Source organism: Mus musculus, chromosome 19 (genome assembly GCF_000001635.26).
Source record: "Mus musculus strain C57BL/6J chromosome 19, GRCm38.p6 C57BL/6J".
NCBI lineage: Eukaryota > Metazoa > Chordata > Mammalia > Rodentia > Muridae > Mus > Mus musculus.
In genome coordinates, this window is record NC_000085.6 from 34,592,469 (window position 1) to 34,607,242 (window position 14,774).

Genomic DNA, 14,774 nt, shown 5'->3' on the forward strand with positions numbered 1-14,774 from the left:
AGTAGGATCCAAAATGTTTTGGGAGTCATATAAATAACCCTGACTTACAACTCAAAAGAGTCTTCTCCTGTCTGGCACTGGATTTTTTTGTAAGTGTATGGTTCTTTGTGGGGAACATTATCAAGCCAAATGGAAATTTTTCCTTTAAATTCTGTATGTGCACACTGACTTACAGGTATTAAAGCATTTCACATAGACAGTAACAAGTATGACTTCTTAGGAGAATTTCAGACATCCTTCTGATAGTCTAACCTCCTCTCGCTTTCCCCCTGTATTGCTTAAGTTTCAGTAGTGTGTATATTCCCAGAGCTTCCTTGCTTTGTCCCTCCTAACCCTATGCAGTTTGATTTTGCTGTGCTCTGGTTCCATCCAATCATAGAATACAGATCTTAATGTTCCAAAAAAATACAGTCACAAGTCTGTGATATTAGCAGATTTTATTGAATATGATTGGGTTAGGAAAGCAACAAGGTGATATTACACAACACTTCATAGTCTGAACATTCTCCAGTAGAAATTTTGTCATTTTTTGTTGTTTTTGTTGTTGTTGGCACATTCCACAGAGGTTACTGCTTTATTCTATCTTCCTGAAGCATTAAATCTTTCTTAGTAATGAATAAAGGCCAATATATGTAGACCACAGAAATCCACCACAATTATCTAAAATCAAACACTTTTATACAAAAAGATGCTTTGATTATTGGCTTGGGGGTCATTGACCAGCAGGTTCTGGCTGCAGTAAAGCCTATGAAAATGGGCCTATGGACTGAAACACTGTAAAGATATCTTGCATTTCTCTCCCTTTTAATGCTCACCATTGCTCATTTATTTTGCTGTCAGATGTTGTTGAAGTTTGGAAGATCCCATGAAAAATGAGCCTTAATGTGTCAAGTGTCCTTTGATCGGGGTTCTTGAAGACTGATGGTATAGGAGATGCAATTAAAGGCACACTCATAAGGAAAATGTCCAGCATGTGTGACAGGAGAATGGACACTCCTGTCACACACTCATAGGCCCTCAACCATAAATTATGGCTGTAGAAAAGCAAGCAATAGAAAAGGCATCATCTGTATCTTGCTTCATGGGGGTTTATATAGTTAAGGCAACAGCTGGAAAAGACTAGTAGATTAGAAAGTCATGCTCACGCTTAACAAGCCACTCAAGAAGCTCTTCCTCAAAACTCAGGGTTCACTGCTCCTGTGAGCCTCAGGGCCCTCTCATAGCATGACATGGCTTCACTTGTGTTCCCTTTCAGTTTGTAGACAAACCCAAGTAGGCCCAAGTTTTCCAGGACATGATCTTCCTTGCGTCTTTTAGCCAGTTTCTCCAAAGCCTTGAGAGGTTTATCCCTGTAGTGAGAAGTTACCTCTATTTTTAGGCCTTTTAAGTAATGTGTGATGGCTGCCTCTTCTGATTTCTTATAGTATTGTTGGAAGTTGCCATACCGGAAGTGAATCTCTTGCTGAATATGATCTTCCAAGTTACTCATGTTCAACAATTTCTGAAAATTGTCCTCTGCTTCTTTTAGTTGATTTTTCTCAATGTACATTTCAGCCAGAGTAACATATGCCATCACATATGTGGGTTTCAGTTCTAAAGTCCGTTTAAAATGACATATAGCCAAATGGATGGATTGGTCTGCTCTTTTTCTATCTTCCCCTCTTGGTTGCATGTTTGAAGCTTTCTTTATTTGAATCAGTCGTTTCTTATGGCAAAGGCCAATCTGGAAATGCAAGAAGGTGGAGCAAGGTTGTTTCTGCAAGGCTCTGCCAAGGAACTCAAGAGCTTCTTTCACCAATCCTTTCCTTCGGTAAAATTTGGCTACATATCCAAAGACATAGGGCTGCGAGGATATCCTGGGCAGAGTTTCTTCAATGTGTTTTTCTGCTTCTTCTAGTTTGTGTAAATCCTGAAGCTTTAGGGCAAGGAGAACTTTAAGGTATGGATCTTCTGGTTTTACGCTGACAGCCTTCTGTAAATGTTGGAGCGAAGTGCCATCAATGTGATCCAGGCGATAGGCTACGACTGCATAGCCAGCATTGTACTCAGGGTTTTCTGGCTCCACTTTCAGAGCCTTTGCAAAGCAGGCCATGGCTCCTTTATAATTTTGTATGCCACACTTCAACAAGGCCCAGCCTTCCTCACAGTCCATCTCAGCACACTCCAGCCTGTATTGGAAGGGACTTGAAAATTCCTTGCACACCTTCTCCACCTTGTCCAGGTAGACCTGGGCTTCTGCCAAGCTGCCCCTGTGGTAATGCAGCCAGGCACAGTTGCCCCAGGTCACCAGCCTTCTCTTGCTCAACTGCTCGCTCTGGATCAAGGCTTCAGCTTCTTTCAAGCTCTGCAGGGCTTCCTCCTGCTGGCCTTTCAGGTGCCTCACGTAGGCCAGGAGGTTGTGCATCCCGATGCTGTAGCTGGCATCAAAGAACTCAGTCTCTGAGATTCTTACTTCCAAATCAGGCATGTCAACCTTTTCTATAACCAACTTCCATGTGAAATGGCATCTCAGCTCAACCAGGCTGTCATAGATGAGACAACTATGAGATTTTGCACTGTAAAAAAAAACAACAGTTATTGATACCATTTACAAATTCTGTGTACTGGGGACAAACCACATTTAAGTCACCAAACAACCTGCTAACACCAAACAACCGGTATATTAATCCTTTATAGGGAATTAATTTTACACATTCATTGGAAAAATTAGAAACACCTTACTTAATGGTGCTACCATTTCATTAAGAAAATCGTAAGGCTAATTAAAATAATAACTTCAGTAATATTAATCGAGTTTAATCCATGTTGGTGAGCATTAAGCTATCTTGACAAAAACATTAAAGTCATTTAGAACAGTGGGGTTTTTTTTTTTTTTGGTTTTTTTTGTTTGTTTGTTTTTGTTTGTTTTTTGTTTGTTTGTTTGTTTGTTTGTTTGTTTGTTTTTTTGTAGAGAATATGTTCCTTAAGCCTGGACAGCAGGCAAGTCTATGAGGTATTTTCCTAGCTGCTGATTGATGACGGAAGTCCCATCCTATTATGGTTGGTGCCATGCTTGGGTATATGAACCTGAATTCTAATAGTAGAAAGGCTGAGCAAGCCTGAAGGAGCATTCCAGTAAACCACACATCTCCATGGTCTCTGATTCAGATCAGGTCTCTGGGTCCCAGTTTGACTTCCTATTGTGCCTTCACCTTGTGATGGACCTCACCTGAGAAAGGAACTCATTCCTCTGCTCCCCAAGTTGCTTTTGGTCCTAGTCTTCATCACAGTGATAGAAACACTAACAAAGGTATCAACGATCCCTAAGAATCAGGAAAGATTAACCAAGACTGACCCTTAAGTCTATAAAGGCCAGAGGACAAGGAGGCATGCTGAAAATGCTGTCTGCTACATCTCAGCAGGCTACTGCTCCCTTGTCATCTCACCACTATGCTTGCACAGAAAGGAGTTGGATGGCTGGGCAAGTTTTCATAAGGCCGCACTGCTGGATGACTTTGCCAAATGCCTATGCGTGTAATAGATGAGGGGTTGACACCTCCTTCCTCCAACTAGTGCCTGGAAGTACAGGACCATAGAGGAAAGCTGACACAGTATAAGGTCAAATGTAACTCCTGTTATGATTATTGAATGATTTGAGTACAGGCGACTTGTTAGCTTAATGAAGTATGGGTAAACCTAACCTCAACAATCACAGCAATTATTTCCTACCATCTATCTGAAAGCATAGTACTGAGGGATCTCTGTGACTGAGAGTTCCTCTTCCTATGTTTCTTCTGTGATATTCTTTTTTAAAAACACTATGGACAAAAACCAATATTCTTTTGATAGTTGAAAAAGGGTGTCTCTACAAACTAAAGCTGGTTATCACTGAGCAAATTTTTTGACCGGAAGGATTCTTCTCACCACATCCCAGGATGATAAGAACAGGCACTTCCCAGAGAACATGTCCACATAGATTCATGGTACTCTAGAGCTATGAAAATATTTGGGGATGAATCTTTCAAGCTTTCAAAGTATGTGAACCAGGCTCAGGTAGGTGAGCACTGGCACAGCTAGTATGAGACCAAATCTTGAGTGTCCAGACTCCATTTTAGAGGCCCTGACCAAAGGTTGAACTCAAGTTAACTAACAGGCCAGGACCCAGCACCAGTTTACACACTAAGCCCCAACAACACCTGTGTCTAATACGAGTCTCCCAGTGAAGCTCCTACAAAACCTGTGTCTAGCAACAATATCTAGGTTATATCCCAACATATCTGTAAGTCCAGGTTATAAGCCTGGCCCTGATAATTTACTCCCAAACAAACCAACCATATGAAAAAAAAGGAAAGTTCAGTTTATGGTTTCACTCCAAACACCAGTACATTATGTTAAAGGGCATAATTACCCCCAACCAGATCTCTATCAGACTAGATACCCTCTTCTTGCCTCTGTAAATGGTAACCTAAAACAAGTCTCAGGGTTCTACCTTCCTGCTCTCTCAAGGTTGGCATGGAGCCCAAACTCAAACTTGAAGACACCCTAATGTGATTGCATCATAACTGGCTCCTCAGAGGTCTTTTTGAGGATCCCAAACATTTCTTGGTACAACACTAGTGCACTAATGGCAAATAGACTCCCTTTCAAATGATCTACACATGGCACTTTGCTCAGAGAGAGCATAGCAGGTTTCTGCTCTCCTTGAGGCTGCAGAACTTGAACAACCTCACAGGCTCTGCTGTCACCTGATAGGAAAAACTGCTCTTCTTTCTTACCTTGATGATATCACTTGCTTTCCTCTTGGTTTGGGCCCTGAAGGAGACTATAGAGCAGAATGTCATCCCAGGTGTGCATTCTCTCCACAATAGGACTGCTGAGGGGCCCAAGTCCTCTGTCATCAGGGAGCACTCTGAGCTGAGTGGTACAAGGTCTGAATGAGTGCCTGGGCACCTAATCCCCCTCAGCATGTGCTAGATAGGCCTTGTTCCAATTGTCAGACTGGATTCTTGCCCTCTGCTCTTTTGATCAGTAAAAGTGCATGAAGGAAGAGCTCACTCCCCCTTACTCCTGTACCCCTGGGGACCTGGATATGATTCTGTGGGTCACATATTATCTGAGGTTAAAAATATTTTCTTTTCTTTGCAGTCACCAGTATGCTCCTTCTTCTTACGCTAGGTGAAGGCATGTGTGGGAGGAGGGAGGCTGGTGACAGGGACCTTTTACTCTGAGTTTTTCCTCCTGAACCAACTGCAATACCAGGTAGGCTCAGAAAAGTTGCTAGAATTCCTTTAAGTGTATTTTCTGTAGTTTACTACACCTAACCAAACTAGGAAAGAAAAGGGTGTATGTTTTTTAGAATCCTAGCTTCACAGTCCTAAGATTCTAATTTGCAGGCTCAGTGTCTAACATTTGAAATGTAGCACTGGAAATCTCTTGTTATCCCAATTGCTGAGCATACTCCAGAGCTTCTGAGTGACCAGATCTGGGGTTCGAACCTGAGAAGGAGCGTTGCCAGTAGGTACCCAATTGATACTGACACATGAGTTTCATCAGAGCATTGCCGATTTTGTGAAAAGTAAGTTTTGCAGAGAGGATATTTTCATAATTTTACCATAAACATAGAAGACTGATCAGGGTGACTAGAGAGATGGCTCAGTAGCTAACACCATTTACTGCTCCCCCTGAGGACCCTGGTTTAGTTTCAAAAACTACATCAGGTGGATAATACCTACCTCTAACTCAGGTTCAGGGAATTTGATGCCTTTTGGCCTTTATTGAATCTGTGGGCATGTGATACACACACATGCAATCAAAAGTCACACAGAGAAGATAAAACTATATAAGATAAATTCTATAGAAAACTCTGCACTATCAATGAAAACAAACAGAAACAATACAAAAAAGATCATCTTAAAACTGGCTTCTTCTTTATTCCAGCAAGATTCAATCGATTTATCAATTCACACCCTTCCTCCTCCCCTCTCCCCACTGCTCTGAAATCAACCTTCTCTTCTCTTCCACTTGGCAGCCTCTAACCTTTTACTTGGAAAACTGCCACTGTGGTTGGAAATTGTACAGAGTGGTTGGTGCCTCCCTTGGAGAGAAAAGCACATACTTATTTAGTCCCATAAGAGCAATGTTGCCTTTCCTGTGCAAGCTGATGAAGGCAGGAAGCTTCCCTGTGCATGTATCCTCATCTTCCTCCCTGGACCACTTTCAGCCTTGCCTTAAGAGCAATGTGTCCTTTCCTGTGCTAGCTGATGGAGTCAAGCAGCTCCCCTATGCACGTATCCTCATCTTACCCCCTGGATCGCTTTCATCCATGCTTGATTTCCCACTCGGGGAAAAGCTGAGGCCATAGACTTATTCATCTAGATCTCTTTGGTTTCTTTTTTTTTTTTAACTTTCTTTTTGCATCAGTCACTTGGTTATACCACCTCAGCAATTCATGCAGGGAAAGGGAAAATCTTGATGCTCTTTATGAGCATCCAGCAAGCTACCTCTTGCATTTATGGTAGTTGGGTTGTCCTCCAACTCTAGAGAAACTCCTTGGGACATATAGGGCTCAGGACCCTCCCAGACTTAAAGAATCTCCCTTCCCCTCCTCCCACAAGGCCTAAGGTTATTATGCTATGCAGTTGTTTGCATCTTACCCAAAACCTTCCCCACTCAGCAGACTGTGAAAACCTACCAACATCAGAACCATGAACAGGATGACTCCATAGGAGGAAATATGCCTGGGAACAGGTTAGTTAAGGCTCTAAGTTTAGAGTGTTAACATATACAGAAATAAGGTGAGAAATGAAGAGAAAGCCTTTACCTCATGTTGCTGGGACTCAGAAGTTGCTCCATAGCACTTTAATCCAGGCCAAGAGATGCTTCCAAACTCAATCAAAAGTGTTCTAGGGATTCTAGGATAAGCAAGGTATTTATATAGAGAAGGTTTGCTACACCCTCAGTTCCTAACTGAAACTGGCAATGTTCCAACTTACAGAAAATGAAACCTACAGAGTGCTGTTTGCTCTTTTATAAGGAGGAAGTATGGTAGGTTGGCCTGGTGCTTGTTTGTATGTTGATGTAAATTCTGTTTCCTTAAGAGTGATTCCCCTTATCTCTTTGTACTAAGGTCAAATCTAAGTGGATCAAGGAACTTCACATAAAACCAGAGACACTGAAACTTATAGAGGAGAAAGTGGGGAAAAGCCTTGAAGATATGGGCACAGGGGAAAAATTCCTGAACAGAACAGCAATGGCTTGTGCTGTAAGATCGAGAATTGACAAATGGGACCTAATGAAACTCCAAAGTTTCTGCAAGGCAAAAGACCCCGCAATAAGACAAAAAGACCACCAACAGATTGGGAAAGGATCTTTACCTATCCTAAATCAGATAGGGAACTAATATCCAACATATATAAAGAACTCAAGAAGGTGGACTTCAGAAAATCAAATAACCCCATTAAAAACTGGGGCTCAGAACTGAACAAAGAATTCTCACCTGAGGAATACCGAATGGCAGAGAAGCACCTGAAAAAATGTTCAACATCCTTAATCATCAGGGAAATGCAAATCAAAACAACCCTGAGATTCCACCTCACACCAGTCAGAATGGCTAAGATCAAAAATTCAGGTGACAGCAGATGCTGGCATGGATGTGGAGAAAGAGGAACACTCCTCCATTGTTGGTGGGATTGCAAGCTTGAACAATCACTCTGGAAATCAGTCTGGCGGTTCCTCAGAAAATTGGACATAGTACTACTGGAGGTCCCGCAATACCTCTCCTGGGCATATATCCAGAAGATATTCCAACTGGTAAGAAGGACACATGCTCCTCTATGTTCATAGCAGCCTTATTTATAATAGCCAGAAGCTGGAAAGAACCCAGATGCCCCTCAACAGAGGAATGGATACAGAAAGTGTGGTACATCTACACAATGGAGTACTACTCAGCTATTAAAAAGAATGAATTTATGAAATTCCTAGCCAAATGGATGGACCTGGAGGGCATCATCCTGAGTGAGGTAACACATTCACAAAGGAACTCACACAATATGTACTCACTGATAAGTGGATATTAGCCCAAAACCTAGGATACCCAAGATATAAGATACAATTTCCTAAACACATGAAACTCAAGAAAAATGAAGACTGAAGTGTGGACACTATGCCCCTCCTTAGAAGTGGGAACAAAACACCCTTGGAAGGAGTTACAAAGACAAAGTTTGGAGCTGAGATGAAAGGATGGTCCATGTAGAGACTGCCATATCCAGGGATCCACCCCATAATCAGCATCCAAACGCTGACACCATTGTATACACTAGCAAGATTTTATCGAAAGGACCCAGATGTAGCTGTCTCTTGTGAGACTATGCCGGGGCCTAGCAAACACAGAAGTGGATGCTCACAGTCAGCTAATGGATGGATCACAGGGCTCCCAATGGAGGAGCTAGAGAAAGTACCCAAGGAGCTAAAGGGATCTGCAACCCTATAGGCGGAACAACATTATGAACTAACCAGTACCCCGGAGCTCTTGACTCTAGCTGCATATGTATCAAAAGATGGCCTAGTCGGCCATCACTGGAAAGAGAGGCCCATTGGACACGCAAACTTTATATGCCCCAGTACAGGGGAACGCCAGAGCCAAAAAGGGGGAGTGGGTGGGTAGGGGAGTGGGGGTGGGTGGGTATGGGGGACTTTTGGTATAGCATTGGAAATGTAAATGAGCTAAATACCTAATAAAAAATTAAAAAAAAAAAAGAGCAAAGTTGCCTTTCCTGTGCAAGCTGATGAAGGCAGGAAGCTTCCCTGTGCATGTATCCTCTTCTTCCTCCCTGGACCACTTTCAGCCTTGCCTTAAGAACAATGTGTCCTTTCCTGTGCTAGCTGATGGAGGCAAGCAGCTCCCCTATGTACATATCCTCATCTTACCCCCCTGGATCGCTTTCATCCATGCTTGATTTCCCACTCGGGGAAAAGCTGAGGCCATAGAATTATTCATCTAGATCTCTTTGGTTTCTTTTTTTTTTAACTTTCTTTTTGCATCAGTCACTTGGTTACACCACCTCAGCAATTCATGCAGGGAAAGGGAAAATCTTGATGCTCTTTATGAGCATCCAGCAAGCTACCTCTTGCATTTATGGTAGTTGGGTTGTCCTCCAACTCTAGAGAAACTCCTTGGGACATATAGGGCTCAGGACCCTCCCAGACTTAAAGAATCTCCCTTCCCTTCCTCCCACAAGGCCTAAGGTTATTATGCTATGCAGTTGTTTGCATCTTACCCAAAACCTTCCCCACTCAGCAGACTGTGAAAACCTACCAACATCAGAACCATGAACAGGATGACTCCATAGGAGGAAATATGCCTGGGAACAGGTTAGTTAAGGCTCTATGTTTAGAATGTCAACATATACAGAAATAAGGTGAGAAATGAAGAGAAAGCCTTTACCTCACGTTGCTGGGACTCAGAAGTTGCTCCATAGCACTTTAATCCAGGCCAAGAGATGCTTCCAAACTCAATCAAAAGTGTTCTAGGGATTCTAGGATAAGCAAGGTATTTATATAGGGAAGGTTTGCTACACCCTCAGTTCCTAACTGAAACTGGCAATGTTCCAACCTACAGAAAATGAAACCTACAGAGTGCTGTTTGCTCTTTTATAAGGAGGAAGTGTGGTAGGTTGGTCTGGTGCTTGTTTGTATGTTGCTGTTAATTCTGTTTCCTTAAGAGTGATTCCCCTCCCTAAGCACCCAGGAGCTGTCTGTCCATCATGTACTCTGGTGATATGAAACTTCTTCCCATTTTAACTAGGCAAAAATGGCTGGAGCTTGTGGGTAGGCAGAGAAGGGGAAAGAAGGGACTGGAGGTTCAAGAGTGGGGTGCAGGAAGAGAGATGGCAGGAGAGCAGGAGGGGAAGGAGAGAGGACAGAGGAAAAGGAGGATGAGCCATGATGAGCCAGAACCACACGTCCAGGAGAAACACAATTGGAAAGATGTCTTATAGTTGGGGAATAACCTAGAATAATGTTTGATCTGCCAAATCTAGACATATAGATATAATTATAATTAATGTATTGAGAGTTTTTATATGGCTTTATGGTTTGAAATCCCAGCAACAAAGACATGCTTGCCTTAGGAACCTAATGAGATTGTTGTGGGAAGCAATGTTAGTGCTGGGCTCCATGTAGTGTTTGTGTCAGGGAATTCCTGAGGTTTTATACCCATTGTTGAAGCAAGAAGACCAGAGGCAGGGATATATATATTCATAGAACATGCCATATTATTTTTTAAGATCACATATAGCAGTAAGGTCAAAGTTTATGTATAACAGAAGGCTTGAGAGAGAATTTATGGCAGAATGAGCTTGCAGGTGATTGGTTTTTTTCATTTTGTATTTGGTATGTTGGTTTCAAAACAACAAAGGTCCCATTTGTCGATTCTCGATCTTACAGCATAAGCCATTGCTGTTCTCTTCAGGAATTTCCCCCCTGTACCCATCCATATCTTCGAGGCTTTTCCCTACTTTCTCCTCTATATGTTTCAGTGTCTCTGGTTTTATGTGGAGTTCCTTAATCCACTTAGATTTGACCTTAGTACAAGTAGATAGGAATGGATCAATTCGCATTCTTCTACATGATAACCACCACTTGTGCCAGCACCATTTGTTGAAAATGCTGTCTTTTTTCCACTGGATGGTTTTAGCTCCCTTGTCAAAGATCAAGTGACCATAGGTGTGTGGGTTCATCTCTGGGTCTTCAATTCTATTCCATTGGTCTACTTGTCTGTCACTATACCAGTACCATGCAGTTTTTATCACAATTGCTCTGTAGTACAGCTTTAGGTCAGGCATGGTGATTCCACCAGAGGTTCTTTTATCTTGAGAAGAGTTTTTGCTATCCTAGGTTTTTTTGTTATTCCAGATGAATCTGCAGATTGCCCTTACTAATTTGTTGAAGAATTGAGTTGGAATTTTGATGGGGATTGCATTGAATCTGTAGATTACTTTTGGCAAGATAGCCATTTTTACTATATTGATCCTGCCAATCCATGAGCATGGGAGATCTTTCCATCTTCTGAGATCTTCTTTAATTTCTTTCTTCAGAGACTTGAAGTTCTTATCATACAGATCTTTCACTTCCTTAGTTAGAGTCACGCCAAGGTATTTTCTTTTATTTGTGACTATTGAGAAGGGTGTTGTTTCCCTAATTTCTTTCTCAGCCTGTTTATTCTTTGTGTAGTGAAAGGCCATTGACTTGTCTGAGTTAATTTTATATCCAGCTACTTCACTGAAGCTGTTTATCGAGTTTAGGAGTTCTCTGGTGGAATTTTTAGGGTCACTTATGTATACAATTATATCATCTGCAAAAGGTGATATAGAGCTTCTGCAAGGCAAAAAACACCGTCAATAAGACAAAAAGGCCACCAAGAGATTGGGAAAGGATCTTTACCAATCCTAAATCAGATACAGGACTAATATCTAATATATATATATATAAAGAATTCAAGAAGATGGACTCCAGAAAATCAAATAACCCCATTAAAAATGGGGCTCAGATCTGAACAAAGAATTCTCACCTGAGGAATACCGAATGGCTGAGAAGCATCAGAAAAAATGTTCAACAACCTTAATCATCAGGGAAATGCAAATCAAAACAATCCTGAGATTCCACCTCACAAAAGTCATAATGGCTAAGATCAAAAATTAACCTGATAGCAGATGCTGGCAAGGATGTGGAGAAAGAGGAACACTCCTCCATTGTTGGTGGGATTGCAAGCTTGGACAATCACTCTGGAAATCAGTTGGGCGGTTCCTCAGAAAATTGGACATAGTACTACTAGAGGTCCCGCAATACCTCTCCTGGGCATATATCCAGAAGATATTCCAACTGGTAAGAAGGACACATGCTCCTCTATGTTCATAGCAGCCTTATTTATAATAGCCAGAAGCTGGAAAGAACCCAGATGCCCCTCAACAGAGGAATGGATACAGAAAGTGTGGTACATCTACACAATGGAGTACTACTCAGCGATTAAAAAGAATGAATTTATGAAATTCCTAGGCAACTGGTTGGACCTGGAGGGCATCATCCTGAGTGAGGTAACCCAATCAAAAAGGAACTCACACAATATGTACTCACTGATAAGTGGATATTAGCCCAGAAACTTAGGATACCCAAGATATAAGATATAATTTGCTAAACGCATGAAACTCAAGAAGAATGAAGACCAAAGTGTGGACACGTTGCCCCTTCTTAGAATTGGGAACAAAACACCCATGGAAGGAGCTACAGAGACAAAATTTGGAGCTGAGACGAAAGGATGGACCATATAGAGACTGCCTTATCCAGGGTCCATCCCATAATCAGCTTCCAAATGCTGACACCATTGCATGCACTAGCAAGATTTTGCTGAAAGGACCCTGATATAGTTGTCTCTTGTGAGACTACCACGGGGCCTAGCAAACACAGAAGTGGATGCTCACAGTCAGCTATTGGATGGATCACAGGGCTCCCAATGGAGGAGCTAGAGAAAGTACCCAAGGAGCTAAAGGGATCTGCAACCCTATAGGTGGAACAACAATATGAAATAACCAGTAACCCCCCACCCCCCATCCCCTGCCCTAGCTCTTGACTCTAGCTGCATATGAATCAGAAAATGGCCTAGTGGGCCATGAGGGGAAAGAGAGGCACATTTGTCATGCAAACTTTATATGCTTCAGTAAGGGGGAATGACAGGGCCAAGAAGTGGGAGTGGGTGGGTGAGGGAGTAGGTGGGGGAACATATGGGGGACTTTTGGGATAGCATTGGAAATGTAAATGAAATAAATACCCAATTAAAAAAACAACAACAACAAAGGTCACATCATGTATATCCTTTTGTGGATTTCCTACTTTTGTCTCCTTAGACTACAATCCTGAGCTTATAGTCGTCCAAACAACTTTATTTGAATTGGCCATTAGAACATGTGCTTAGTTATCAGACCATGATGGGCAAAAAGAGACTAGAGGACTAAGGGAAGTGTGGAAGCTCGCATCTAATTCTGTATCTATGCAGCACTTTTGACTTGTCCTCCGTTTTTAAGCTGTTCCCTTGGATTGCCCATACATGGTCACAACAATCCCACAGAATGCCCATCCAACCAATCTCATTGTTTAATCAACATTTCTGAGACCCAGGCTTGTGTAATCCTCCAACAGAAGAGCAGAGGAAGCAAAAAGTTTGAAAAGGTGTGGCTCTGAGGCTTCCTTGTGAGCTGAGCCATGTTCTTAGTTTCTTTATCTTGTTTTGTAGACATCCGCATAGCCAGATGAGCTGGCAATGAGAGCAGTCTGCAGCTGTGCATTTCCACATACATTAATTGCCTTCCCTTCAATCTATGGTAAAACCGTGCATTCAGAGGTATCTTTGACAGAGAGAGGCCTTTAACTAGATTGTTTCCCATAAGTAGGAATGGGTCTTGAACCTGAGGTTTAGTCACCTGAAGACATCTTTTCCTGAGGACTTTCAATCTTCTCCCCAACTCACACATAATGAAGGACATGTATGTGTTTTGCTCTCGTTTTCTTTATATACCCAGGATTGCACTGAGCAACACCAAAAGGGCACCTGGAGACATAATTATCCAGGGTCTTTGATGAACTTTGCTGTAGATTTGCTAAGTGAATCTTGGCCTCTTTGGTTGATATTTGTAAACCAGATTTACTTACAGGTCAGCCAGGGCAGTGTCAGGACTTTCCTTGTGAGTTTATGGTGAGATTCCTGTATAGATGCTAAAGTTCTGTTCTGAGATTTAATCCAAGGCAATGTAGATATTTCCATTTTCAGGCTCAAGTTAAACACCCTAGACACAGCCAAGCACAGTGTCTAGAATGGTACTTCAGTGCTGATACTCAGTACCCTACATGCAGAGTGGGATGAGAAAAAAAAAACCTATGAAAGGAAGGTCTTTCTCTCTCCCAGGTGCCTTCTTCCAATCTGTATTTAAAGTGTCTGTCTAACAAGCCAAAATAAGCTTTATATGCAAATATCTAGTCAAAAACTCTGACCCATCATTGATTCTGCTCCACTGAATAGTATGCCCTATTTTCTCCTCTGTGAAAAATTACACACACACACACACACACACACACACACACACACACACGCAGAGGCATGCATGCACACACATGTACATTTGTATACACACAAAGCAGAGCAAAAGAAACAGAGAGGCAGAAAGCAAGAAAATCAATTGATGTATCAGTCAATCAGTCAACCATAGCCCCCTATATTCTTCAAAGAGGGAACAACCTTGTGAGTGTGCCATTTGCCTGATTTAACAACTTCTGTTACTTAGAGATTTTCTGCAGTGCTAAAGCAACATCTCTTATATCAAGGCACAATGCCTAAGTGTCCAGCCCACCGTTTCCTATCCATCAGAGCAAAGAAGCAGAAGGATGCAGGCCCATCCTCCTTGGGCTTGTACATTAGCATTCCAAGTCCCACTAGACCAAAATCAGGCATTGTGCTCTGAACCACTAAAGAAAATGAGATCAATGAAAGTTGTATCCTTTCTGTGGCTTTGCTACCTGAGGCTTCCAAAGTTTAGGCTTAAGGCAAACACAGTGGGTCTAGCAGGTATGTGCTTACCTCTTATGCCATTAACAATCTCAAGTTGCTAAGTGAAAGAAGGACCCAGAATTCCACAGCTGACTAGGTTATCATGCTTAGCAAATGAGCAGTGAAAGCCACGCTTTAAAGAAATCATGAAGCTAAGCACCCAATCCATACCTAAGGATTGGTCCTCCATACCTCCTTCTACTCA

The 14,774-nt window shown here is 42.1% G+C and overlaps 1 protein-coding gene across 4 annotated transcripts in view; it reads right to left on the bottom strand.

Annotated features, from left to right (window-relative positions):
* Positions 1-419: 419 nt before the first annotated feature.
* Positions 420-14,774, bottom strand: part of Ifit1bl1 (interferon induced protein with tetratricpeptide repeats 1B like 1) — a 70,094-nt gene continuing 55,739 nt past the window's right edge. The window contains exons 1-3 of one of the 4 annotated variants that reach the window (XM_030251031.1): positions 9,422-9,599; positions 6,800-6,890; positions 423-2,555 (exon numbers count right to left, since the gene is read on the bottom strand). In XM_030251031.1, coding sequence (XP_030106891.1) covers positions 1,175-2,555; positions 6,800-6,831 — 1,413 coding nt within the window. In that variant the 5' untranslated portion in view covers positions 6,832-6,890; positions 9,422-9,599 and the 3' untranslated portion in view covers positions 423-1,174. Of the gene's footprint in view, positions 2,556-6,799; positions 6,960-9,421; positions 9,600-14,774 lie in introns of those variants that run through there. The other 3 variants (NM_001101605.1, NM_001110517.1, XM_006527265.4) reach the window with 3 other exon arrangements.